We start from the raw sequence: 26,464 nt of genomic DNA, 5'->3' as shown, positions 1-26,464 counted from the left end.
ATTACATTTAATCAAATCCAGACTATCTCCCACTGCCCTGAGGTATGGCTAAAGGCTTTCAGTTGTCATCAGACTTTGTAATTTGGGAGAAAAAAGTGAAACAGTAACTTCTGGTGATGAATAATAGGTAATAGTGCTGCAAGGTGTTTTTTATCCCTGATGTACGAGTAGCTTTTTCTACAGTTTCTATAATTCTCTTAACGTATGAAAATATGCAGGTTTTCTGATATAATAAGACCTTGATAAAATCAAAACCAAAAATACTTTTAAAGTCGAGAGTCGGGATAAATATCGGCAAGGTGGAGATATGTCCCGCCGGCGCTTCCGCAACAGCAAGACTGAAGGACGCAAGTTACAAAGCAAAACATGTTTAGTCAAGTTAAAGACTTAATTACCGGTTTAACTTCGGCGGCAATGCCTACTGCTGTGAGCAACATGCGCTGTCCATCGTAATCCCCCTATCATTAACACTGTCGGGGACGTGCGCATTAGCGCGTCTGATGTAGACAGCGTGTGCTATTAAAGTGACCGGGGACTTATTAGCTATAGTGTAGTATTCCTGTTTGGAAGAAAGAATTGCTGCCATGTCATTGCCAACTTCCTTGCCAGGGGAGTTAGAGATAATTGTGGCCAGCAAAGTCCTCAACTGGTCAATTGTTGAGGTAGAGGCTCTGTGTCGGGTGGTGTAGCGATATGATGTAGCAAGTGAAAGAAAAAGAAATGCCAAGCTGATTGGTCAGATTACAAGATGAGGCCAGGATGTCAGTCACTATGACTGGGTACTGCAACACAGTCTGCAGTATCCCATGGAGACAGAAAGGGGTGATAGCCCTGCCTCGGACATACCCATTCAACCTCCACTTCAAAACAAACAGAATTCAGAATCCGTTCAAGGAATAAGGAATCAGGGAAATTATTAACGACTTATCCCCTCTTCAAAGCTTCAAGCAAAGCAGGCCCATAAAAAAGAATGCAGCAGTGCTAACCTCATCGCCTTACAAGGCTGCTCTCTTAGGAAAAAATGACCAAGAACAATGCAAGAGCATGAGGTATGTTGCAAAAAAGGCTAAATTTATAATTCGATTATTTTTCACTAATTTGATTTTTATGCTATCTGTTTTCAAATAGTTCTTTCTTCTGAAAAAAAGTAAAAAAGAAAAAGAAAAAAAAAGGTAAGAATAATTCTGCCTCATATTCACTCACAAGGAGGCTTATGTGAGATAGAACTAGGTCGAGCTTGCTCAGTGAACTTAGTTGCCTTCTTCACATGCTACAGGTTTTTTCTTGTCTCCATTGTTCATGGTTTTCTTCGTCAATTGCTGAGCACTCTTACTTCATTCTTTGCATTCTTCCCAGTGGACAGGGAATACATCTTCATGTTGGTTTCTTAGGCTTCGTTCACATGGAATGTCTATTTTCTAAAAATCTATTTTCTATTCGCGCTATCTTATGATCACGGTCTGTGCCCTGAATATCCCGCCGCGTAATTACTGGCAGCGCGAGCCAGTTACTTATAGTAACTTATAGTAACTGGCTCGCGCTGCCAGTAATTACGCCGCGGGATATTAAGGGCACAGACCATGATCATAAGACATACCGCGAATAGAAAATAGAATTTAGAAAATAGACATTGCATGTGAATGAAGCCTTAGACATTTTTAGTCGCACTTTGATTTTCTGGACAGTTGGTGATTGGGACTGCATCTATGGACCACAAAGATATTATGGAACTGGTGGGAGGCAAAGTGACTTTGTGGAGTATGCACATTTTAAAATAGACACACTTCACAATGCTATCACCATGATGAAACCAGGTCATTTTATGGCTAGTGTTTATATCAAGGACGCATATTACTCCATTCCAACTGACAGCATTCATCAGAAAGTCCTAAAATCTTTGTGATAGGGTAAATTGTTCAGATGTTATTGAATCTTACAGAAAATGAACAGGAGATGGCCCTTTTCCTGAAGGAATGATTTCATTTATAATAAAAAGAGGATGGACCACACCTTTGTTGCCAAGAAAAATAAGGCATGGGAAGACCTGACCCAGGAGTCAAAGAAGGATGTCAGGGTACTAACCACTTTTCAAAACTTAAGTCATTTTTGGAAATCTTAGCTGTTTCTTGACAGTATTACTGCTGTTCAAGCAGAATTCCACCCATATTCTTCATTCTATTCTGAAGTCTGCGACACGTGACATGGACATGTTCAAGAATGATGCTTCTAGTATGCATGCACAATCACTTGATCTCATCATGCCTGATATTATGATAACGAACAATCTTAATCAAGCTTCACCTTACCAAGGTTTAAGTCTCATTTAATCTTTGAATCGCCTATCATTTCGTTGCATTACTGGATTTGACTTTGATGAGCAATCACATATTTTAACAATTTAAATTTAAGTAATCTTCCTGAGCTGGTTTTGGTCATGTGACAGGTTCCTTCTGCACAGCTGCAGCAGCAGTCGTATTTCTGATTCCTTTTAAAAATGGCATCAGGCCTATAAGATAGGATAAACATAGAACTTAGGATAAAACTGGTATGAAAATAAATTTTCTATATACATACTGTTTTTAAAATTAGCCCAGGTTAATGTCTCTACCTAATTTTGCTAAAAAAATTTCAAGTGGAAGACTGATACTATTACATAAAATGTATATTTATTGTGGCATGTACCTACTTGGAAAATAACTTATCTACCAGAAAAACAGATACAGACACAATAGTACACTCCAACCAATGTGTGTATTAAAAGAATAGAATTTGAAGAGAACAGAAATGAATTGAGTACTCACATGATTAAATATACTAGTATGTAACATTTCAAGAACAGTGACTGACAGTAATAATTATTGAGAAATGACATTAAAAAGGACCTCACTTTGTCCTCCAGTTCCTTTTTTCTCAACAGACTCGTAGCTCTTGTTTCTATTCACACGGTTTGACTGAACAACAATATATCTGAAACACAATTATACTATATTTGAAGCCAAATTATTTCAAATACTGAGATAGGAACTGGCAAATTAAAATTATTTTAAAATTCAAAATGAGTTCACAATTATCTATGAGTCAATGGTTTTGGAAAGGGTATACCTTGGTTATTAGTTTATGGGGGAAATCCATCTTTTGCAATAGAAAAGGTCTAGCACACCCGCATGTCTTTAAATATTGAACTGCCTAATGAAAAGAAATTTGCCTTAACTCACTTGGCAACGAGCTGAATGTGGTAGCTCCTGAAGTTTTTCACTGCCTCAACTGTCAGATTATATTCCTTGACAAGTTCCTTGTTGTCTGATGCCTCAACTGACAAACAAAAATATACCTTGTTAGTTATTACACTTTCTGTATGGGAAAGTGTTTTTCACATAAATCATAATTTGGCTTAACTTATAATCAGCTTTTATAATGTATTCCACTTGCCATTCAACAGTAAGAGAAAATCAAAGCAAACTTAAATATGAAAAGAGCAATATTACTAAACTTAACTTGAGAATTGTCATACAGTCTCATATTTGACTCAAAACATGTTCTATCTTTGGTCATTTTGAAGGACTCTTTCAAGGACATTATCCCAAATATTTACCATATTCTTTCACCCTGGGTCTGTTACTCAGGTCTTGTAAAAATTGCCTGTGAGGGGCCGGCATGTAATCCCTCATTCTCTTCAAAAAAGCTGTGTGATCTAAAAATATTAAAGTTACTGGTACGAACACCTCTAAACAATTTGCATAAATTTAAATTAAAATATTCGATCTTCAATGTTTTTTTTTCATCAAAACAATAACACGCTGCCAGGGTAAAATCAATGCCTAAAGTTACGAGCAACATACTTTTCTACAGTCAGCCAGGGTTTCTGTATGTTCTACGTGAGTAGTTCAAAGTAAATTATTTTACTCTTATTGCTGAAAGTCTGAATCATCAAGTGGAAGTCAAGAAGATTAAGCAGGGACAAGAGGGGATGGAAATTGTAAGTGTTATCTATTTGAAAATGTTTTATGTCTTATCTTTCCTTTTGAGGATGCCGATGGGGGGACTCTTTGCCAATGAAAGTGAAGTACCCACCTTCTTTATGTTCTATTCCTAGCACATGGTCAATAAACTGCATAGAAGTGCTTTGTGCTGCACTGCCCCCTGACAGCTGAAAATATGAGAATTTTAAAATCACTGCGGTGCCATAACCTGAGAAATATGTTAAGTAGGTGAGCTGTTGAAGTCCTACAATAGGCGCAAGCAGGATATTTGTACAGGCCGTGGTACTAGATGCTGAGTGAAGAAAAAATAGCAGAAATTTGATGGACTGTAAGAAAGGAGGGGCTTTCACTTCATAATGATTTTTTTCAATTAACTTTTTCAACTACCCCCCTTTCCCCCACCCAACCTACTCCTGCAGTATTCACCTCTGCTTTATATGTAAATTTACTAAATATTCACTGTCCACTATAGTTACATCAAACAAATACTACTTCATACTTCAGCAAATAACAAACTGAAAATAAATTACCAATCAGTAGAATTACCAATCATTTTGTTGTAGTGCACTACAATAGTAAGGTGCATACTGCCACAAGTGACAACAGCTTACTAACCCAGTACATACCTGAACAGGTTGTTCGCTGACCCCTTCATATATCAGACCCTGGGGAAGCGGGGAGCCAGCACCACCCCAACTGAAATACAGTCAATAATAATAACAATGCATTAAACTTATATATATCATGCACAAAACTGAAAAGAGGCCTATTATGAAGCATTTGAATATTAAACAGATTCAAGATATATATTAAAAATCTTTGGAAATCCCTAGAAAATAAAAATTGATGGATTTAATATTAGACGAAATAATTTTTAAATATCTTACCCATTCAGGTATGGTCTAATCACATTGTAAAACACATCAGCATCCAGTTCATCTGAAACATAATTAATTAACATCCTAAATAAGACTATTTATTAAATACTGTACACATTATGCAATATGTGGGGAAAAACCTATGGGTCAAAATATATGAGATCATTTTCCCCATAATAAAGAAAACAAGCTACTTGTACCACAGACACTCAACAAAATTTACTGATCAAGCTGGTAATTTCTGGACAACTTTAAAACTGAAATGCACTTCACATCACAACATTTCATACAAAATGTCTTGTCATGAACAAAGACTATACATGTACTAGAAGCTCACCCTACCATGCATCCTGGATATAGTTTTCTTCATTTTGCACAAAGTATCCTGAAGTCCGCGAAGTGCTTGAATCAACTGGTTATTATTGCCATGTTCTACACTATCTATGGCTGACAGGAGAGGCTAAAATATATATGCAAAATAAGTTAATTTTTTACTTGTATTTAAATAGCTTTCTAATTAGATATGTCCTTAATTAATGCAGAGCAATATTTTAGTGAATACTACAGTCCTTAATCATTCTTATTTTTATGAAAAATATGAAATGCCAAACTTTGCACACTTTGCTCACATTATAATTCCTTTCTTCCTGTACTGTAAGCAAAGAAAAGTATCCTGTCTCTTTGCAACACAACAGCACAGTTAATACAATTAAACATCTTTTACAGAGCTTAGTAGTATTATATAGTGTCACATGATTGTCAAACCTCCCATAACGTACTCTAATCCCAGAGGCAAAGTCCATCTCCATCTGCACAGTGACCAATGAGAACCACTCCATGTGTTTGCCACCAGGGAGTCTACATATATTCTGAAGGTTACTGGAAAAAAAAAAACATTGTTAAATATTGTTTACATTCTTTGCTCCCCACCACTCATTGCTCAAAACTTTTCATGAAATATTTTCATCAATTTTGGCTTTTCATTTTGATATGAATGTACATTCGACAGTAATTTTATGTCTTTAGAAATGTTTTTTCACCTATGGCACACAATTACACATTTTACTTCTTTAAACAATAAATTCAAACAAGTAGCCTTAATATTTTTACTTTGTAGATTACTTTTAAACACAGCATTAAGCATGATTTTCCAAATGGTCTGGGCCAATTTACATACTTGCAGTAACTGTTGTTTTTATTTTGGTTTAATCTATCACTGATTTGTGCCAAATGCAAATTAAAATTAGTCCTTACCAAAGTTCCAAAGGCCTGAAAGAAAAAAAAGAAAAAAACATTTATAAATAGATTGCATAGAATTGTATATCATTAGAATAAATATAACAGCATTTTATATTTCTTGTTAATTTTTTTGTTGCTCATAACTGAAATGGAGTCTGGGGAATGTCACTCGCATGGGTGAGAAATAAAAAAGATATCAATATGTCACACATAATGGGTGAGAAATAAAAAAGGTATCAATACACACTGATGGTAATATTTTGAAAGGGTTTTGATACTATAGGCTCATACCAAAAAAGTTAAGAGAAAATCACTAAAATGCCCAGGATTTATTTTTACTTTCTAAAGACCTCAAAAGCATTGCATTCCTTTATGAAAAATTACATATTTGAGGCAAAAAGCCTTTTAATATATGCAGGCCTTTACCTCTGTGGATCAATCTTTGTCCAGTTGACCAATGCAAAGTCTGTGTGGGATATGATAGGATGTATACCAAGGTAGTCAGACACACCACACCAGGGGATGGCAAGGGATGCAGGAACAGACTGGAATATATATATGACTACTAAAGGATAACCATCACATACTCACATGACAATAATTATGCTGTAAAAACTGAAAATCCTGAAAATGAGGTTTGCAATTTCTCATCGAATTAAGACCACACGAAAAAAAAATCCTGAAATCGGGCATAATCCTGAATGCTTTCACCCATGTTTAAGTTACCTGCACTACTCCTTTGTCTCCTTCTTGCCACACATACCCAGCTCCTATAAATGACAGTAGCAGATGTGCCAGGCAGTACTGATGATAGTCACTTAACTGGGTGTAGTCGAGGAGGGGCATCTGAAAGCAAACATGACTCTTAATCGGAACTCATACTGTAGTTACCACAAATGAACATTTCAAAAGAAACTGCAACTGTGTGTCAATATAGTACACATATTGGGGGGAAAATCTGTAGTGAAACTTTATAGGTATACTGCCCGGTAAGCATTGAGGTTATTCTCATCAATTTACAGGGAAAGGGGGGGGGGGGTAAAACAGTTGATATCAATATCAAAAATATTTTTCTTTGTCAACCAAAACTATTACAATTCACAATATTTTTGCATTACACAAATATGTAAATGTGCTCAGATACTTTGATGGAAATGCAGGGTCTATAAACTTTTTTTTTTTTTTTTGTCAGACAACCAACAGTAATTTATCTTACATACTTTCTCTACCCTGCTCCGAAGTTCATGTTGGCTTAAGTAGTGTGGGACATTCTTACCCAACTCACTCCAGGCTTCGAAATAGCTGGGTAACTCTGTCTGGAGATTAAAAAAAAAGTAGAGTGTACATCAAAAGTGTCACAAAATAGGCCGTAGCCTGGACACTTTACTTCCAATGATAAAATCAATACTGCGAATATTGGGGACCATGAGTGTATTGCGCATTTTAGTCATACCGTTGAGGAGGAAAGAAACAAATTTCCACGTGTAAACTGTAAATGTCTACAGAAACGTATGTTGTTACTGTTAGAATATTACCAGAGGTTCTTCAAGTAGAAACCCAACAGTTTCTGATATACGATAGTAACGTAGATTTATATCCATCTTCCACCATATTCCCAGGGCCTTCACACTGTTATCTTAAGTTAATGATACTTGCTGAGAGAAGCTGAGAGGCAGATATATATCGATAACCTTCGATAACCCATTTTGAAAGCTGACCTATATAACACCACCTAGCGACCAGTTTTAGAACTAAAGTACAAAAGCTTTTAAGTCATTCTCAGTCTAAGAAAGCTCTTTAGGCCATTAAAAGTCTTGTCAAAAATTGATTATGAATTTGCTTGAATAATGAAAAGGGTTTTCCTAATTTTTGTATTGGATAGTTTGGATTAATGAATGACCGTCTTGTTATCGTCAGGTGCACGAGAAAAAGCGAGACCATGCTGATGCCGCAAAAATTGTACTGAAGAATATGGCTCTAAAGAAAGTTGGATGATGTTTCTGTTTCACTTGTAATCTGAAGTGTTGTTAACATAATGTACATATACAGGTATGTCCACAGTGTTATGTCTCTAGTTAATAATATACTGATCCATTTTACATTACTTCATGAATATGAACCTGTAACTGAACGCACAGCGAACGTTCATAATATTGCCGTTGACATTGGATGAACGACAGATTTATTGAAATATGTTATCTCGTTTTAAAATCCCTGAAGTTGGAAAGAGAAGGCCTAGTTATGAGCAAAAACGGTGGTAACTGACCGGACTACTGTTATAAGGGGCTAGTATTTTATGCAAATTTGAACTGTTCCCCTTCTATTTTGTTCAGTCGTTTTGTTGACTTAGGCTTCGTTCACATGGAAAGTCTATTTTCTAAAAATCTATTTTCTATTCGCGGTATCTTATGATCAGGGTCTGTGCCCTTAATATCCCGTGGCGAAATTACTGGCAGTGCGAGCCAGTTACTTATACAAAGCTGTAATTAATTCTCGGCTGGGGAAACAGCCTGTCTGACAGGTCATGACCACTTGAAGTGCCAGCAGTCCTCAGAACTGGCAAGATTTATGAGAATAAACAATGCATACAAATAAATCACATGTAAACATAGTTTAACGGAAATTAAGTACTTAGTTCAGACCAGAATTGGGGGTGCCGGGCGGAGGGGGGGGGGGGGGGTAGCCTGCAGATTTCTTGTGGTGCAATTCCTCCAAACCTTCAGTTCTATCTCCAAAGTTTACCCCATATCTGAAAATTATCAGCATAGGATTTATAACCTTTAATTAACTTTGGGGATGAAATATTTACGTAATTCATCAGATATCAGTATACTTCATTAAGTGTTTTTTTCTAGATATTAATGCTGTAGTTGCTCAAATGGATTATTGGTGAAGGAAAGCAGGTTAAATGCCTGTCCTATATGAGGTCATAATACCATGGACTAATTGTTACAATTGAAGAGAAAAAGGCTTGGGCCTAAAGAAGATAACATCAGACCCATCAGACCTTTAAAGTTTTTGCCATGTCTGCACTTCAAAGATGAGATAAGTAAAGACCCTAGCTGGTTTCAGAATCCCATCATGTCAGCTATCACTAATTTTATTTTCCTACTTATCGTGTTCCAGTTGTATCCCATAGTCCAGTCCAAGACCTGTGAATTATATTTTAACAATGGATGGTTCCGGACAGAATTTTCCTAACTATGGCCATAGTCTGTCAGTCTCGTCTCAGGTAGGTTAAACAGATGTTTCTATTAATTTAGTAAATGCATGTTAACTTTAATTTATAAATAAAGCTGGCATAATATTCAAACCTCTTCTTGTAGACATGTTATTTTCTGCTCGCTTAAAAATTAATGAATTTAGTGCACTTCTATTTTACTGTTCAGTTTGAATATTTTGTTTATTAGAGTGGCATTAGTATGGAAAATAGGATAAAAATACTTTTATTCCACTTCTTCACTCTTGCTTAGAAAATGCATTTAATTGCTCTCTGCCTAAATGCTAAAATACGGTTTTATTGAAATCTCTTTACTCCCTCATGTTTCTCAGGGTAGTATAATGTCCCCAGCCATGCACTCGGGATACCCTGGGTCCATGACAACGACAATGTTACCAGGAGCATCTCCAGGGGGCTTGTTTCCACCACCGACCCCAGGGGGACCTTTGACTCCCATGACCCCAGCCACACCAGCATCAGAAGGATCTGGAATAGTTCCACAGCTACAGTAAGATAACATTATAGCATTTCTAAGAAAGAATTGGATTTAATGGAATTATGTTAGGAAAATGAAGAAATGCATATTTTTTGTTAGAAATTGACCATGTCTTGCTGAAGAAGTATTTTAGTGATGAATGACATAGTTATTTATTTTCATTTCATTTTTGAGAAAGGTAAATTAGACATTATATAGGCTTTTGATAACATGTTCAATACTTCAAAATTTATGTTCCATCTTAGCTTTCCTTTTATATCCTTTTGAAAAAAACTGTATCCAATTGCTTTTTCTGGATCAATTTTTCAATTGACATCTCTCATTACAACTTTTTGTGTATTGTCTTAAGTTTGGACATTTTTTACATAAATATAAAGTTTGCTTTTCTATTTTGATAGTTAACACTAGGAATGTAATATTTGAAAACGAGGAAAAATCAGCCATGAAATTTGACAATTTGTACTTACTCTTTTTCCTAATATTTTATTGCATTTCCCTTTTTCTCATTTCAGAAATATAGTATGCACAGTGAATCTAGGCTGCAAGCTTGATCTCAAGAAGATTGCTCTGCATGCTAGAAATGCAGAGTACAATCCCAAGCGTTTTGCTGCTGTTATCATGAGGATAAGAGATCCTAGGACCACAGCACTCATATTCAGCTCAGGGAAGATGGTGTGCACAGGGGCAAAGAGGTAGGGAATCTCCTGCATGAATGTAAAATTTTCACCTTTGACTTATTGTAATTTGGTTCTTATTATTCATGTTATGCTAGGCTTTTGACTATGATGTCTGTACCCTTGGTGTTTTTCTTGTTCAGTAATGAGTTGCTGATATATTTGTGTTTTCAGTGAGGAGCAAGCAAAATTAGCAGCTAGAAAATATGCCAGAATTGTACAGAAATTGGGATTTCCTGTAAGTATTCCTTGTTTCCAATATTTTGCTTGAGGTTGCTAATTACAAAGCGTATACTTGGCTTTGCTTTTTTTTTTAAATTAATTATTAAAAAAAATTATTTTTAAATTTATTTTTGGTTTTTTTTCCCCTTTTAAATGATTAACAATGTTCTGCTAACTTTTTTTTAAAGATACATTAAAAGCAGTTTTGCAGGAAATAATTAACAAAACACCACCTTCACATCACCATCCAATCTAAATATTAAACAAGATTTTTAACATTCCATTGCCAGTAACATACTTAAGTCTTCGTAATAAAAATTCCAATTAATCCAAAAATTATAGCTTGCCCTTCCAACAATGAGTCTGTGCATTTTCTGTTGAATAATATTTGAGATACACTATTTCTAACATAATTCCAATACCATCTCAACAACTATGTGGCATTCTTTTCTAGTTTCAGTGTATCTTAAAGCAAAGGGATTACATTCAGATAGTAATAAATAAATAAATAAATAAATAAATAAATAAATAAATGTAGACTTATCAGTATCATCAAAAACTGGTTGATTGCATTTGCTTTTTATTAATTTTAATATAAATATAAACAGAAGTTTCTGAATATAATATAATATAATATAATATAATATAATATAATATAATATAATATAATATAATGATTTGGATTCTAGGCCAAATTTATGGATTTCAAGATCCAGAACATGGTGGGTAGCTGTGATGTAAAGTTTCCCATTAGACTGGAAGGTCTTGTACTCACACATGGACAGTTTTCAAGGTAAAATTAACACACATAACTGACCTGCTATATGTTACCTGGAATTTGTACATAATTTTTACTTAGAATAAAGCTTTTTTATTTTCATAAAGGAAAAAATTAACTTACTAAAAGATTTACAAATATATTGTCAACAAGGAAGTAAAATATTTTTAATTAATCAGTATTTTATTATCTTGCCATTCATTAAAATTATTAACACATTATTCTTTGTAACCATTGAAAGATATATGTACATTTCAGTTATGAACCAGAGCTGTTTCCTGGTCTTATATACAGAATGGTTAAACCTAGGATAGTACTGCTTATATTTGTGTCAGGAAAAGTAGTATTAACAGGTAAGAAATTTGTTCTGTAAACAGATACAACTCAATGTATTCTTTGTGGTTGTGGTCTCTGTATTATAAAGTATACTAATGTTGCTTGATTTATGGTCAGATGATAATTAGATATTCACCCTGAAATAATTTCATATCTAATTCACTGTTTGCTGAATATAGTAAATATTTAAAAGTGGCTGAAAGAAACTTTATTTTCAATTTTCAGGAGCCAAAGTTAGACAAGAAATTTATGAAGCATTTGAGAACATTTATCCAATATTAAAAGGTTTCAAGAAAACATGATCTGAATTACAAGAGAGATATCTGTCTGCTTAAAAGAGATCCTGCTATGTCATATTTTATTTGCCAAGGTTCAAAGGGAATGCAAGAAACATTCATTTAAAGAATGTTAGAAAAGTTGTCCCAAAACACTTGACTGTTCTATAAAATTTAATGTGGTTTAGTGCCTTAAGATAAAAGGCATTAAGTAGTCATTGGGGCAAACTGACTAATTCACACACCCTAAGTGTTTTGTGAATCGAAGCAAAAGAGTTTTAACAAGAAATGGTGGACACTGCATTTGGTTTACACACAGAAATACTGAAAGGCAAAAAATTATGTGGCAGTGGATTACTTGAAGTGCTTCTGATTTTTGCTCGGATCTTTGAAAAGTGCTTCTGAATAGTGATAGATTAATTTTTACAGTTAAAGTTAGTTTCAGTTGTTAATTTATTTTACTTGAACAGTAAGTTGAACTGCTGGCTGACAAAAAGTTTGAAATGTGTTTGTTAATATAATTTTACATCTCCTCCGTATAAGTGAACCAGGCAGTTGCAGTTTAGCATTATACAGGGTGGATTAAACTGTCTTGAACCTAAGATTTATAGATGGTCTTATTCGGTTAGAGTAGTAATTCATTATAATTTAATTCAATCTCATATTATGTGACTTCAGTTTTGTCTCTGGCACATAATCATGTTGACTCTAGCTTTTCACATCTGAAATTGTGAACATGTCCCTTCATATGTGTATGATAATTTTATCAGCATCTTGAGTTATATGCTCCTTATTTTTTGTATTTAACTTATTTTCATTATTTTTTTATTTTCAACTGTTTATCTTTGGAATGTGGTGCTGTAAGATAATATTATCACAAAATTTTGTGGATTGAACCTCGGTTTCTTTGACAACTTTGGAATTGAATCAAGTTTCAGCTGGTTGAAAATGTAGTAAAATCTGTTAGGAATGACATTATTTTTGTATTGATATCAGTTATATAGGAATCCCATATGATATTACGATAAAAGCAAATTCATGGTTTTTGATGTGAAATGATGGTTAGGCTTTGAAAGGGATAACATTGTACAAGAACTTGTTAGCACCCCTGGAAGTTATCCTATTTGTATTCATATTCTTTTTATATTATTATTTGTAAGATTATCATTCATTTGAATAAAATATTACTAGGATTATAATAATAAAATAAATACAATCCCAATAATGGCAGTGTTCTAATTCTTAAGTATGAAATTTTTAAAGTATTTTCTCCATTTCACTTTTAAAACTAATTCTTTCATTCCCAAAAATTTATTTTAGCCTTGTCTTCAGTGATTGAGTTTTGCAAACAGAATAACATCACACATCCTTTAGCTGATGGTGCTAGCTGCTGCCAGAATGGCTTGTCATACATGTTCAATACTTCCTGTATGCTGAAAAACTTGATGTCCTCTGTTTCATCTGCTTCTGCATGGTCCCCTTGACAATAGCGCTTCTTCACATCTTCAGAAGATAAATTACACCTAAATCAAATATCACAAGCATAAGTCTACACTGTATTGAAATTGCTTTTATAAATAACTTTGGAGAATTCAAATGCTTGGCCAACTTTAACTTTGATGCTTCATTTAAAGTTGTACTCTTTGAAAACTATGTACTAGTAAGAGAAATTACCACAGATAAAATGAAGGAAAGATGTCTCTCTTAGTAGATATTGGGTTGAGTCCTTGCCTCAATGTTGTGAACTTAACTGTCAAAATACTCAAAAAGCAGGAACATGTGTACTCACTTTACAAAGAACTCTACACTTGGTCTGCCTGCACTTGTTGTATTTCTTGCTATACCTATTAAAACAGGTTCAGACAAGCTGGCAAGAGGAATGTTTACTTCATCTCGTATTTCCCGTAACACAGAATCATAGATTTCCTTAACTATATCTGCCGATGAAAGAGAATCCAGCTTTATTTCTTCTGCTTCAATTTTTCCAACCAGTTCCTGCAAACACACCTGACATTTGAGATTGCATTCATAATATATTTATAACATATTTACTGTAAAAATAAACATCACAGTTATTCAGTTAGGATAAAAATTTATGCATAAGCACTCTTATATAATAATATGTACAAATACAGTGATATATGATGGCACATACAGTACATATCAGGGACTGTAAATATGAATGCGAATCCATGAATTTTCGCACTATGACTAATTTTGTTAAAACTTTTTAAAGGACATTAACAACATGCTAGTATTGTCACTGTAAAATGAAATATAGGCAGCATGCATTACCATAAACTACATTATATCGACATTTATTCTTGAAGTTAACATTCACCTGAGGTTCGGCGTGTCCACCTGGAATGTCATAAAGTCCAACAGCTTCACCGCACTTGCTGCTTCTCTTCATAAATATCACCAGGCCGTCACTAGTTTGTAGCAAGGAACCTACTCCCATAGCGTCTGACATGTATGCCTGCGTGTTTTTGTGTTCTTTAATGCCCAATTCCTGAAAAGTCTGTGCCTGTGGTGACCAGTTTGTTGTAATGAAGTCTTTGTAACATGTTATACCTAAATGAAAACTGAAGCAGTCACTTTCTAATTTCGTTGAGTGCAGACGAAATTTTGTCCCATTCCACAATGAAGGGTTTTCCAACCTTCTCCTAGACCAAACATCATCAAACGTCTGTTCATATTGCTGGGGTAGTTTATGCCTGTTGTATTTTTCATCCAGTATTGCTTTCGTATTGTGTCGCATTATGTTAGATGTTGAAGATGCTACAAACATCAAAGTAACATCAGGATCTTTCAGTTGGATTGCCATCGTGTGCGTGTGTTGACGGAAGTAGATTAGTAAGTAAAGAATCAAGCGGAACAACTGAGACTCTTATTTTGTCACGAAATTTACTTGTAAGAAAATATTGTATTACCTTAGTTTCAAAATTTTCAAAGAAATTTTTACCTACGCTCATTTAATTATTTATTGATTTTATATATAATGAAAAATAGTTGCAACTTTAACCTTAACCGGAAGTATAGTATACGCATGCGCTTTCTCCATAGTGACCAGCAAACAGGTTCGTCGTTCAGTAAGCAGATTTTGGCGAACGGAGAAGCATACAGAGAAATAAGAAATACATAAAATCATGGAGGCAGAGTCTTTGCATCTTGAGGTTGACTATGTAGGGTCTAGTGGAACTATTCTTAGTCCCGAGCAGAAGGCTGCTCTTCAAACATCACTGGTGATCTTGAAAAACAACCAAAAGTTCAATCGCGTTTACTACTGGGGAAAGATACTGGGAGTAAAGGATGATTATTTCATTGCCCAAGGGATAGGCAAAGATGAAATGAATGACAAGACTACATTATACAGGTAAGTTAATTACTTAATTGAATGTATGATGCTCAACTGTAATAAGTGAACAGTTTCAGTGGCTTTGAATGCACTTAATGTAAAACATCAGTAATAAAGAATCTTCACTGAAGAAAAAAAAAATCTTACAGGTCTTGTTAACATGAATATATCATTATTATTATTATTCATGTTTAACATATAATCAGTGTCGAAATTGAAATGTATAAATGGATTGGGGTGATACTGATAACAACTTTTAAAATCAAATGGGACTCAGAAAAAATTATGATAAGAGTGGAATTATTCATTCGTTATGTAGGAATTAAATAGAGATCCTTAGATTTGTTGAATTTATCCATTTAATATGTGTTTTGAAATTGCTATAACCAGGACAGTTATGGATGTGCATTTCCATATTTTTAGCAAGGATTGCGTAAATTGGAATCTTTTACCACCAGCCACAGATGCCATGAAAAAAACATCTCGTCTTGCAAAAGGAAGGTTTACAGGTGATCCTTCCTATGAGTTTGAGCATGTAGAAGTTAAGAAGACATACGGAGAAAATGATGAAGTCCAAGAGGAGGAGGAAACGGTAAGTAGAATCAATCTCTTCAATAAATCTCTCAGTTTTTAAAATCAAATTCTTGTATTTCAGGAGAATTGATAAGATTCCAATATATTTAAAATATATTTTATATATTTAAAGTATTTTACTGGTTTTGATCAATAAGCGATTAAGTAAAAATACAGCTGGTAGCAGCACTTTTTAAGATTTGACCAGCAGCACTTCGTAAAATTTTGTTAAACTCATGTATCTTGTAGGCATTCACAATATGTACATGTAATATGTTAATCAACTTCAGATTCCAATAAAGGAGGAAGACCGTCTTGCCTCAGTAATCTCAGATATTGATAATGATGTAAGCATTGTCCCAAGAGCAGCTTTTATCAAGAGACCAGCAGGACAAGTTGTCAAAAACAGAAGTTTTGAAGGTAATCAGTCTGTCTGTCTGATGTCTTACTAATGGCAACTAACGTTATTATGGAATACAGTCATATTGTACTTCACCCTAATGCCAAAATTTTTAACATTCTAATTTTTTAAGCAATCAATTTGTTAATGTGGTTATCATTACATCAGGACAAAATTAGCTTTAAGAACTTGTAAGTCATGAATTTTTTAGAATGTATTTCTGCCTAGAATGGAGAGACACTTAACAATGTTCAGTTTCTGTTACTTATAATTATTAAGCAGCAATGGCAGCATTGAGCTGAACTTAATACTGTATTGGAATCGTAATGATCCTTAAGCACAATAACTAGTAAGAGTATAATTCAAAGAATAATACAATAAATGAGAATAGTGGTTAACTTTTAATTTATTGTTTTATTGCAGGTCTTACAGTGCAAGAGGCAGCAAAATTGACATCATACATGCATTTCCGAGATGCTGTAAAGCTCAATGAAAAGACTCTATTACAGAGGGCAAACCTGGACAAGGCTATAGATTTCTTAGACATAATTGAAGAAGACATACCAAAAGGTATTAAGTGTTTTTAATATTCATATTTTCTTTCATAAGATTGTACCTACAGTTTATACAAAGGAAAGTAATGATTATAAAGGATTTCCTAAAATGTATCCTTTTTTCACATTTTACATGTCAGAGAAAATTCTGATAATGTTTGGCCTTGTATCAAAACCATTTGCAGTATTTTATAATGTAAAAATCCTCAGTCTGTATTGATAAAACAGTTTATTTATCAGCATTGCTCTCATATCATAGGTAAATTTGCACATTCTTTGCAACATGTATATTTATCTTCGTGTTCATATTTCTAGGTTCATGGAGTCTCCAGTTTGAGCGTGGCAGTGGCTTGGTCACATTGAGAAGTCTTCTGTGGCTGGGATACGTATTCTACCATGTCCCAGGCACTCGGAAATTTGGCTGTGTCTACACTGGCACAGGGGAGAAGAACCAAGATCTGCCTTTCATGTTGTAAAATGGCAGAAAACTTTATAAGCAACTTCAAATTGACTGGACACCAATGAGGAGAGGATAAATATCATTTTGGATTTGGATCCTCAAGGCAGCATTTGTCACAACCAGGCCTTTGTCACAACTAGCTAAGATGAAATAATACGATTTGTAATGAAATCAAGGATTTTGTCAACAACCAAGGGCATACAGAGTAATGAGAAAGCATAAAATTAAAAAATGTTGCTTTTTTCCAAAGGTCTGTGAAAAAACTGATATCTAAACTTTACATTTATTTCCTGAGAGCTATTGAAAGAGCTTATCTTGGATGAATGAATTCTTTTATTTGTCTTGAAAAATTCTGGAAAACATGTACAGTGTAGTCATTTCAGCATTATTATATGTTCTTAATGTGTAAATAAATTTGTATTCTTTATACATTACATTTTGTTACCTCCTCAAAGTTCTCACTATGTACTTGCCCAAGACTTGCTATAGGAACAGTATATGGTTTGTTGCAAAGGTGGTAGTTCAAAATAAAAGCACACTAGCAATGCATATAATTTTAATCCACTTTTGGTACACATTTAAATTTGCATTCATCTAGTCTTTTTTCTAGTGGGTAGATGTCTGGTTTTAAGGAACTGCAGTCTACTAATTATAAGTTAACTACAAACTGGTATACACTGAGCGTAAATATAAAAACCCCATCCAATACTTCTAAGATTTTATCAGCATTATGGGTTATATATGTACCTCCTCGATATGAGAAAACAATCGAATGGTGTTTTCAGGTGTCAGATGTTTGACACGTTCTTCTGTTAAAATGCCTGTAACTTGCATTAATTGAAAGAGTTCAACATATCATCAATTTTTCCATGATTTCTTTTATCTTAAAATAAACCATCTTATGCATATGCTGCTCAAATTAAAGTACACTTTCATTCTCCCCTCAAGCAAGAATCAAAATTAATAATTGTGAAAACAAGACTGTTTAGATATGAATTTATTCATTAATGACAGACATGAAACAATATGATAACAAGTGTTCAAATATTTATGCCGATCCTACCCCAATTTATCTTCAATTGTTCAGTTCTAGTAATTAAATGTAAAGCCAGTGGGTAGTGGCTATGTACAAGCAGCATTAAACAACAAGCAACCACTGGATTAAGCAGAGCAACAGAATATACACACAAAAAAGAATAAAGTCATAAAAATTTGAATTGAATTTCAGCATCTTAACTGTTTTGTCTAAATATCCACATTTCATGTGCAACTGTAAATCGTCAAAAGAATGGTATACTGGGAAATTCTAGACCCTAAAAAGAGAAACAACAAAAACAGTAATTGACACCTACTGGAAACAAAGATAACCAATAATTTTTCCTTGAATCTATGAAAATATTGGCAGCTGAGTTATATAACGACATTCATCTCAGAAAAATCTCTTTACATAGTTAAAGAAAGTAACCATTATTTTTTGTTATTCATCACCTGAATAAAAATATATTCCGACATATCAAAGCAAATGAACATCGCTGTATATTTGCTATCTAGGACTTTTAAGTCCTTCAGAAGGGAGCAATCCTTTGAAACCAATTATAACAAAGATTTCCAGGTCCCTGGTGAGAAAATGCGAGTATTTGTGAGAGGAGAGGAGTAAGCATTTCAAACAAAATGATGTTAAATGGAGGTTGAATTATCATATACAGCTCAAGCCTGGTACTGATACTTCGCCACTTATTCCTGATAGAGCAGCTATTAATGTGAAAGCTTTGCCATTTGATCCACTGATTAATTACCACTTTACAAAATTTCCTTGAGAGTTCAGTTTTTACTAGATTTCAGCCAAGATTAACGAATTGCTATGAGTCCAGACTCCAGTAGTTTCTGTATTTTGCTGGCAACTTCAGGATTCTTCAAATGCCTGAAAGAAAAATGTTAAATAGTACAATATTGTTCATGGTGAAATTGTAGAATTGATTCCCAAAGCATGTTAACTAATAGTTAGTTTAATATCTTTTGGATGAGTTTTGTTTGGGTCAAATATAGCTATTTGTTTAATAAGACTAACCAACTAAAACAATTTATATCAAAGTGCAAGACTAGACATAAACATTTTTGTATACATACTCTTGAAGTGCTTTGGGGTCTTTCTGCATCTGCTGCAGTATAAGCTGCATGGCTGGGTCCCCTAGAATGGCCTGGATCTCTGGATCTGCCATTGCTCGCTTACGAACAGACTCGGGATCGTCATCACACATGACACACCTGCGGTAACCATCAATTGCTTCCTGTAAAACAATTAAACATAATATGTTAAAGCAAACTGTAAAAAAAAAATGTCTAAAAATCCTTTGATTCAAAAACAGTCTGAAAATTGGCATGGTTTGGTGTGTTAGTTATACTGTGATTATGGTGCATCAGTGGCAGGCTTGGCATTACTAAACAACATGTTCAGTATGCAAAATATAGCTGTATTAGATTCTATGGTTCTCTATGTGACTACCTGTCACTTAGCTTTGAAATAAATTATTTTGGTCTCTGTATAATTGCAAAGTTAAACTCCTTAAATAAAGCACTTTTTCTATGTTTTGGCACTTGCATAAATGTCACAGTGTGTTAAATGTGACATTATGCAAGCTGCGACAGACTAACCTGACAAGTGTGATCAAGCTCCATTGCCTTCTGGTAGACCTCCGCTGCTTTCCGTGTGTCCTTCATGGCCAATAGGCAGGCTCCTTTCCTGAGGTAACCTTTAACTAAAATGCACCAAATACAGCTTTAAAACTCCAGGAAAGGGCATTAATTCACATTACTGTGATCACCATTCTCCAAATTTTCAGCTGAATATAAAATCATTCACTTCATTGTTATCTGTCACATAAGGCAGCAATTAGCTATAGAGAGACACTACAATAACTGCACAATGTGCACATAAGCACATGCTCTGAAAGAAATGACTGTAACCTTGGGAAATGCTAGTCTTTTCATCCACCTTATATATACCCTATTAACTTTTATCTTATTAATAACTGTATTTTTTCCTTTTCCATATCCTTAAGTCTAGCAAATCAAACATAACATTAAGCATTCACAAAACATACATAAGTAAAAGTAGACAGGTACCACACCACTGAGCATACATATAGTCAAGTGGCCATTCAAACTGAAATGATTTATGCAACAATAACCATATAAATGCTACTATTGAATATGTGACATTAGCTGACCACTTACTAAATTTTGGGTCTAGTTTGATGCACTGTTCACAGTCACTAAGAGCTAGGGAAAATTCCATCAGTTTTGTGTAACAGGCAGCTCGGTTGCTGTAGATCTTAGCATCTTCTGGATTCCTCTTGATGGCTTCGGCATAATGTTTTAAGGCTGTAGGATAGTCACCTGGAATTGGTATTGAATATATATATGAAGTACGTGCTGTAAATCAATCTACCTTTTTCTTTGGAAACCAGTTCAAATCACATATTCTCACAAGGAAAAATACCAACAATGTCAAGTGATGCACACAATATATCAAAATTGCAGTAATCTTGTCCACTAATGGTACCAAAAAACTAAAATGATTGGAGCTTTCCTTGTTTCCAGAGTTAAAATATACAATAATCTTCATTAGGAAAGCCGAGTCTAATGTGAACTGAGTTCAGCTTGCCATTCTGGTTGATACTAAACATATATCAATGTATTATTCCTAATTAACAATTCGTTGTTAGCTCAAAATTTCAGCTCAACCTCTCACGTTGTTAGTGTGAACCAGACTAAATCATCAGGCAAAGTTAAAAGTCACACCTAACAATTTATAACCTCATATTTAAAGTAAAGTAAAGTAATGTGGCATTCTGGATAATTGAAATTCGCCAGACTAGAGCCCACACCTTCTTGGAAAGCTTTGTTGCCTTTGGTCTTCTCCTCCAAAGATAGTTCTGGATTGATGTACGCTAACTTTTCACGTTCTTTAAGTTTCTTCTCGATCTGTAATACGATAGTAAGAAAATAAACACTGGAATCTTCTCTCTATTTTGCAAAAGGTTAACATCATTTACTATTCACACTAGCCTTTCTTTTAAATAAATAAGCACTTTAAATCACTGAACTATTATTAAAACCTTTGCACAGAAATGCCCTTTTCATGTCTACCTAGTTCACCTAATTAATCAAACAGGTAAAAAAAAATGGTAAAAAATACTAGATTTTAATTAACTATACTCACCTCCTTTGCTTTCGATGTTACATCTGGTGTTCTGTGCTCTGAGAGGGCCTTGTTGTAATAGGTGAGTGCATTTTCTAGATCTTCTTGCTTATTGTACGCATTACCCATTCTCGCATATGCCCTGGAATGTGAAGTGAGGGGGTGGTGAAAATGGAGTGCACCATAAAAACACTTTCTACTGGGATACTTAAAAGAATACATAACCAAAGTTCACAAAAAAAGTAGTTGTGCAATAATTTTATTATTAAAACTGTGCTTATAAACAACAAGGTAAATTGGGAAAAGAAAACATTATGTAAGCCAGATGCCTAATTTATGTCATGCTAGACAAGTGATAATGGCCTTGGCAGTCTGCCCAAATCTTAACTCAAGCACATAAGAGATTAAGAAGCAGATGGATGAAAAAGGGTAAAAATATACAAGAACTTAGTACTTACTTTGCAAGAAGTTTGAAATCTGCCCTGTTTTCTCTGCCCACTTCTATTGCTTTTTCGCACGTTTCTATACACGACTTTAAGTCAGATTGTTCAAAGTATACAGCTGAAACAAAGTAATAATTTTTTTAAAAACTCTCAATCCACATTGCTGCCCGAATTCAATTTCTGAAAAGGAAATTTGTCTCATTTTGATACAGATCTAAGTTTAGGCTAGGAAACCTAAGAGAAAGAATAACATAGTTGCCGTCATCACTGCAGTTTCCACTGCCTCAGTAGCTTACAAAGTCATGACACCTTTCATAACACTTCCCATTGATTTTTTTTTATCAAATTAGAAACACCAGTTGTCCAAACAATAGGCCTTTCACAAGTACTTACCTGCTTTGTTTGTAAGAAATGTAATATTGGTAGGATCCAACCTAATGGCTTCATCATAATGTTTAATAGCAGTTTCAAAGTCCTTCTTTTTGTATGCTGCATTTCCTTTCTCCTTTTCTTCAAGAGCCTGAAAGATTTAGTTAGAAAACATTTAGAAAGCAACCTCCCTAGATAAACTTACACTAGGCCTTTTTACTACTATCATAGCTACATTTTGAATCTCTGAAAGGAAATTATCGTTTATGGTAAACATCCCAAATTGTGCAAATTAAAAAATTGTGTGTCTTCCACCAAGTCAAATCAATTTTAAGCCATTGACCTTTCAACCAGTCATCTCAACCAAAATATACCAATCACTAAAATAAAGCAAACCATTCAACTCAAAACTTCCACATTGTTATGCCACATGGTAACTGTACTGTCTGCTCATTTCACTCAGCTCACCAAAAAGAACTCTGATACCTTATATGGTCACACTATTACCCCATTCACACTACGCTCAGTTATCCAGATAAGTTCCGAATTAGGTCACAATTCTAATAAATGCAGTAGTGTGAACGCAAGAGGATTTCTGTAATGCGAATTTTCAAAATCCTGCAAGCGAGGTGGATTTCTAAGCGCGATCCGAATAAATTACTGGAATCGACACCTGTACAGATCTTACTGCGCATGTGTGCAGATAAGTGCGGGTATCTATGAACACTTGTTTATTACTTTAGCGATTGCACCAAACGTATTTGGAGGTCACCACTCACTACAACATGAGGAAACAAACTTATTTTGCCATCTTATGCTTCCCAAGAATGCTGGAATATCTTTTTGAGATAAATTTGTCGTCACTCTTTTTTGTTGGTATTTTGATTTTTCCTGTGCGGCGCATGCGCAAGTGTTCAAAACAGGAAGTTAAACCTGAAATTTTGAACGTGGGATTCGGTATCACTTTGCGAGTGTGAACGCAATACCGAATTGGATTCCTCACGAAAAATCTGTTATAGAAATGCGCATTTTTGCAACTGTAGTGTGAATGGGGTATATGAGAAGTTAACTTGTATTTTTCCTCCAATTCAAAAACCTCACTCCATTATGTTGATACCAAAAACACAAGAGTATTTTCCAGTTAATGACGTTCAACATTTTCCCCAACCAGTTAATAAATGTTTTCCCTAACATGTCAACCATAACACATAATTGCTAGGAAATTGTATTTCCAAATCCAGTTACACTGTGCACACCCAACTACCACACTTAACACACTGGGTGTGTCAATCAGCACCTTCTTCTGGTCATCAGTCAATTCAACAGTCTCTTTGGATTTTGCGTTTGCTGCATTTTTCTGTTGAAATGCAGCTTCTTTCTCAGCCTCCTTTCTCTTCTCTCTCATCTCGTTCACAGTGTCTTTCACATCTTGTTTGTGGAGTTCTTCCTCTCCCTGGAAATCCAGGTCCATTCCCAAGAGAACTCCCAGGGCAGTCATGATACGAGGGTCATTGTGGTATTTCCTAGAAACCATGACATTTTTTTTCATCAGAGATATGTCGACAATTTGTCTTTTTTTCATGTGCACTTTATTTAGGAAAATTGGTTAAAATGTAGGGTTTTTGCCCTCTCCAGTAGATTAAAGAACACAAATACAACCAATATAATCATCTTACCCTAATGCTCCTGGATTCTGCTGTAGGTCTTTCATAGCATTGACAAAGTCTGTGTCTTTCATCAATTCCCTTGTTCTCGGTTCAGCAATCAATTTTTGGAAAAGGTTTGGGTCAGCAAATGGATTCATGACTGGTTCACTGCCAGCAGGACCTACATAACATTTTCCTTCACAGTCAATATTGCAAATGTTTTTATAAATATCCTTACAGAAAAACCTAGTTTCAGACATACAGGTTTTCACCATATGATTAGAACTAAATAATACTCTTATTAGCAATAGAATATGGAATGCACTTGGTTATTTTAATTCTATTCTTATATGATAAATCAAAACTCCTTCAAAAATTATCAATTTTACCCGTCAGAAAGCGTCCCTCATCTTCAACAGCTTGTTTCAGTTGTTTGTTGTCAGGGTCCAGTTTCAGGGCCTGTTCAAATGCCATCTTAGCTTCCTGATGTCTGCTCATGGAAGACAGAGCACTGCCAACCCTCGAGTACCCCTAGAAAAAAAATTAGTCTGTTTATTCATCTTTTTTTTTTTCTTTTCTTTTTTTTCTTGCTTCAAGTTTCCAATAATGAGGAGAAACAGATTATTTCTGAATCCATTGGGCTCTTAAATTATGCACAGCTATTGTTTATTTAAGAATGTCTTCATTTTAATGATAAACAATTTTTCATATCATATAATTACTTTTTTTCAATTAATTTGACAAAGAGAAAATGGTCTATTGAAACATTTCAAATGTAGGACAATACTGATTTACAAATGCAGTGCAGTCTGTAAAAATGCCATTATAAATCTAGTACATCTATAAACATGATTTTACAGTGCAACTTGCCTTTGACCAATCAGGCTTCAATTCCACAACCTTCTCTGCATCAGTGAGGGCTTTCTCAAACTCCTTGGCCTTGATGTGTGCCACTGAACGGTTGCTGTATAAAGCTGGGTTCTCCTTATCCATTTCTATGGCCTGGCTGTACAATTCAATGGCATCCTTGAACTTCCCTGCCTGGAGAGCTGCATTCCCAGCATCTTTTAATTCTGTCACCTGCAATGCCACAGGTGAAGGCCTACCCTGACTAGTACTTGATAATGATGGTGATAAATATCACTGCAATACTAGGCAATGTCTACTATGCAAAAGGTAGAAATTCCCTCTGATGTGTGATGTAAATGTGATTGAGCAATATATACATATAACATACTCATATAATTCCATACCTTTTAATTCAAACATACAATCATAAGCAAACCACACACTCAATGCACACTGCTAACAAGTTTTATGCACACCATTTTGAAATCTGAAACTGTAGTTCATGCATATGATCAGTGCAGAGATGGAAAAACACTGAAGATCCTGCTGATCGATCCTGCCATCTTAAGTAATGGAAAATAAACATCTGTCCCAACAAAAACAGATATTTACACAATCAGCACACCAAAAAGTCAATCATTTTCTCCAAGCATGCAAGGTAAGCCACTTGATAAAATGTATAATTATATTCATTCACCAAGTGAACCAGTAGATTAATTACTTAACAACACACACCAACACCAGAACCTATTTATATTGATCATCTTGATGGAAGACACACAATAAAAATATTAAATGTCTAACCTGTTTCATAATGCATAATTTTTTTTTCTTTTTTCTGCACAAATTTCACTTAAGCAAATCAAGCAAGTATACACATTTCTACAAATTTGCAATAAATCATAAAGCCAAAATTTATTAAAATCCTATTCAGGAAATATTGAAATGCTCAGTTAAAGTTGTAACTCAAATAAACAAAGATCATTTTAAAATTCTAGGGATATATTTGATTGTGCAGTTACATGTCGCACCGGTAGTTGTAAAAATGTTGTATTCAATTGGTAAAAAATAATCAATTCAAGCACGTTTCCTAAAAAGGAAATACCCTTACTGAAACAAAAGTGAAAGTTCACTTCTGTGTAAGACTATGATTAACGTTTTAAGAGAACGGGTCGAGCTTGATAAGGAAGTATGTTAGCTGAGCAAGCCATGACCGTGTGAAGTAAAAAATATTAAAATTAAAACTCAAACGAGAAGTAGTCTCGATTATTTTAGATGGTGATAACAAATTCACCAAAAAGCTATTTTTCATATATCCTTATTAATTCTGATGATAACATACCTTCGCTGGATCCGTCATTTTGTTGCCTTTTTGTAATGATTATAGTATAGTGAGTGATCGTTTTTGTCTAGAATTTTCGGTCTGAAGAAGAAGGGAGAAGCACATGCGAGGCAAGGTCACTCAAGAAAAGCCCTACGTTTAAGGTTACAATTTGCCATCATACCATTTCGT

The 26,464-nt window shown here is 34.5% G+C and overlaps 5 protein-coding genes across 5 annotated transcripts; 2 read left to right on the top strand and 3 right to left on the bottom strand.

Annotated features, from left to right (window-relative positions):
• Positions 1 to 1,817: 1,817 nt before the first annotated feature.
• On the bottom strand, positions 1,818 to 7,829 carry LOC106182094 (indoleamine 2,3-dioxygenase 2). The gene is made up of 14 exons (XM_087005660.1): positions 7,633 to 7,829; positions 7,318 to 7,413; positions 6,824 to 6,943; positions 6,524 to 6,642; positions 6,113 to 6,127; positions 5,638 to 5,737; positions 5,201 to 5,318; positions 4,868 to 4,919; positions 4,607 to 4,676; positions 4,072 to 4,147; positions 3,593 to 3,691; positions 3,216 to 3,312; positions 2,888 to 2,967; positions 1,818 to 2,506 (listed from the first exon to the last, which is right to left on the bottom strand). The coding sequence occupies exons 1-14, from the start codon at positions 7,696 to 7,698 to the stop codon at positions 2,433 to 2,435; spliced, it is 1,182 nt and encodes a 393-aa protein (XP_086861786.1). The 5' UTR covers positions 7,699 to 7,829; the 3' UTR covers positions 1,818 to 2,432.
• Positions 7,830 to 7,954: 125 nt separating this feature from the next.
• On the top strand, positions 7,955 to 13,323 carry LOC106182107 (uncharacterized). Its single transcript, XM_013566758.3, has 8 exons — positions 7,955 to 8,146; positions 9,224 to 9,329; positions 9,650 to 9,825; positions 10,326 to 10,505; positions 10,662 to 10,725; positions 11,399 to 11,502; positions 11,746 to 11,840; positions 12,049 to 13,323. The coding sequence occupies exons 2-8, from the start codon at positions 9,270 to 9,272 to the stop codon at positions 12,123 to 12,125; spliced, it is 756 nt and encodes a 251-aa protein (XP_013422212.1). The 5' UTR covers positions 7,955 to 8,146; positions 9,224 to 9,269; the 3' UTR covers positions 12,126 to 13,323.
• Positions 12,009 to 14,956, bottom strand: LOC106182106 (uridine diphosphate glucose pyrophosphatase NUDT22). Its single transcript, XM_013566757.2, has 3 exons — positions 14,440 to 14,956; positions 13,888 to 14,093; positions 12,009 to 13,621 (listed from the first exon to the last, which is right to left on the bottom strand). Exons 1-3 carry the CDS (start codon positions 14,923 to 14,925, stop codon positions 13,396 to 13,398), a joined length of 918 nt encoding a protein of 305 aa, XP_013422211.2. The 5' UTR covers positions 14,926 to 14,956; the 3' UTR covers positions 12,009 to 13,395.
• Positions 14,957 to 15,140: 184 nt separating this feature from the next.
• On the top strand, positions 15,141 to 17,872 carry LOC106182087 (radial spoke head protein 9 homolog). Its single transcript, XM_013566732.2, has 5 exons — positions 15,141 to 15,474; positions 15,880 to 16,048; positions 16,320 to 16,449; positions 16,853 to 16,999; positions 17,299 to 17,872. The coding sequence occupies exons 1-5, from the start codon at positions 15,248 to 15,250 to the stop codon at positions 17,457 to 17,459; spliced, it is 834 nt and encodes a 277-aa protein (XP_013422186.2). The 5' UTR covers positions 15,141 to 15,247; the 3' UTR covers positions 17,460 to 17,872.
• A 553-nt stretch (positions 17,873 to 18,425) lies between these two features.
• On the bottom strand, positions 18,426 to 26,441 carry LOC106182093 (stress-induced-phosphoprotein 1-like). Its single transcript, XM_087005659.1, has 13 exons — positions 26,294 to 26,441; positions 24,973 to 25,182; positions 24,492 to 24,633; positions 24,133 to 24,283; positions 23,754 to 23,979; positions 22,481 to 22,607; positions 22,103 to 22,205; positions 21,666 to 21,786; positions 21,331 to 21,427; positions 20,678 to 20,839; positions 20,096 to 20,199; positions 19,571 to 19,731; positions 18,426 to 19,364 (listed from the first exon to the last, which is right to left on the bottom strand). The coding sequence occupies exons 1-13, from the start codon at positions 26,309 to 26,311 to the stop codon at positions 19,292 to 19,294; spliced, it is 1,695 nt and encodes a 564-aa protein (XP_086861785.1). The 5' UTR covers positions 26,312 to 26,441; the 3' UTR covers positions 18,426 to 19,291.
• Between the last annotated feature and the right edge of the window lie 23 nt (positions 26,442 to 26,464).

The sequence above is a fragment of the Lingula anatina genome, chromosome 2 (genome assembly GCF_051362555.1).
Source record: "Lingula anatina isolate TDL-2025a chromosome 2, LinAna3.0, whole genome shotgun sequence".
NCBI lineage: Eukaryota > Metazoa > Brachiopoda > Lingulata > Lingulida > Lingulidae > Lingula > Lingula anatina.
This window is presented reverse-complemented; position numbering and strand designations above follow the sequence as displayed.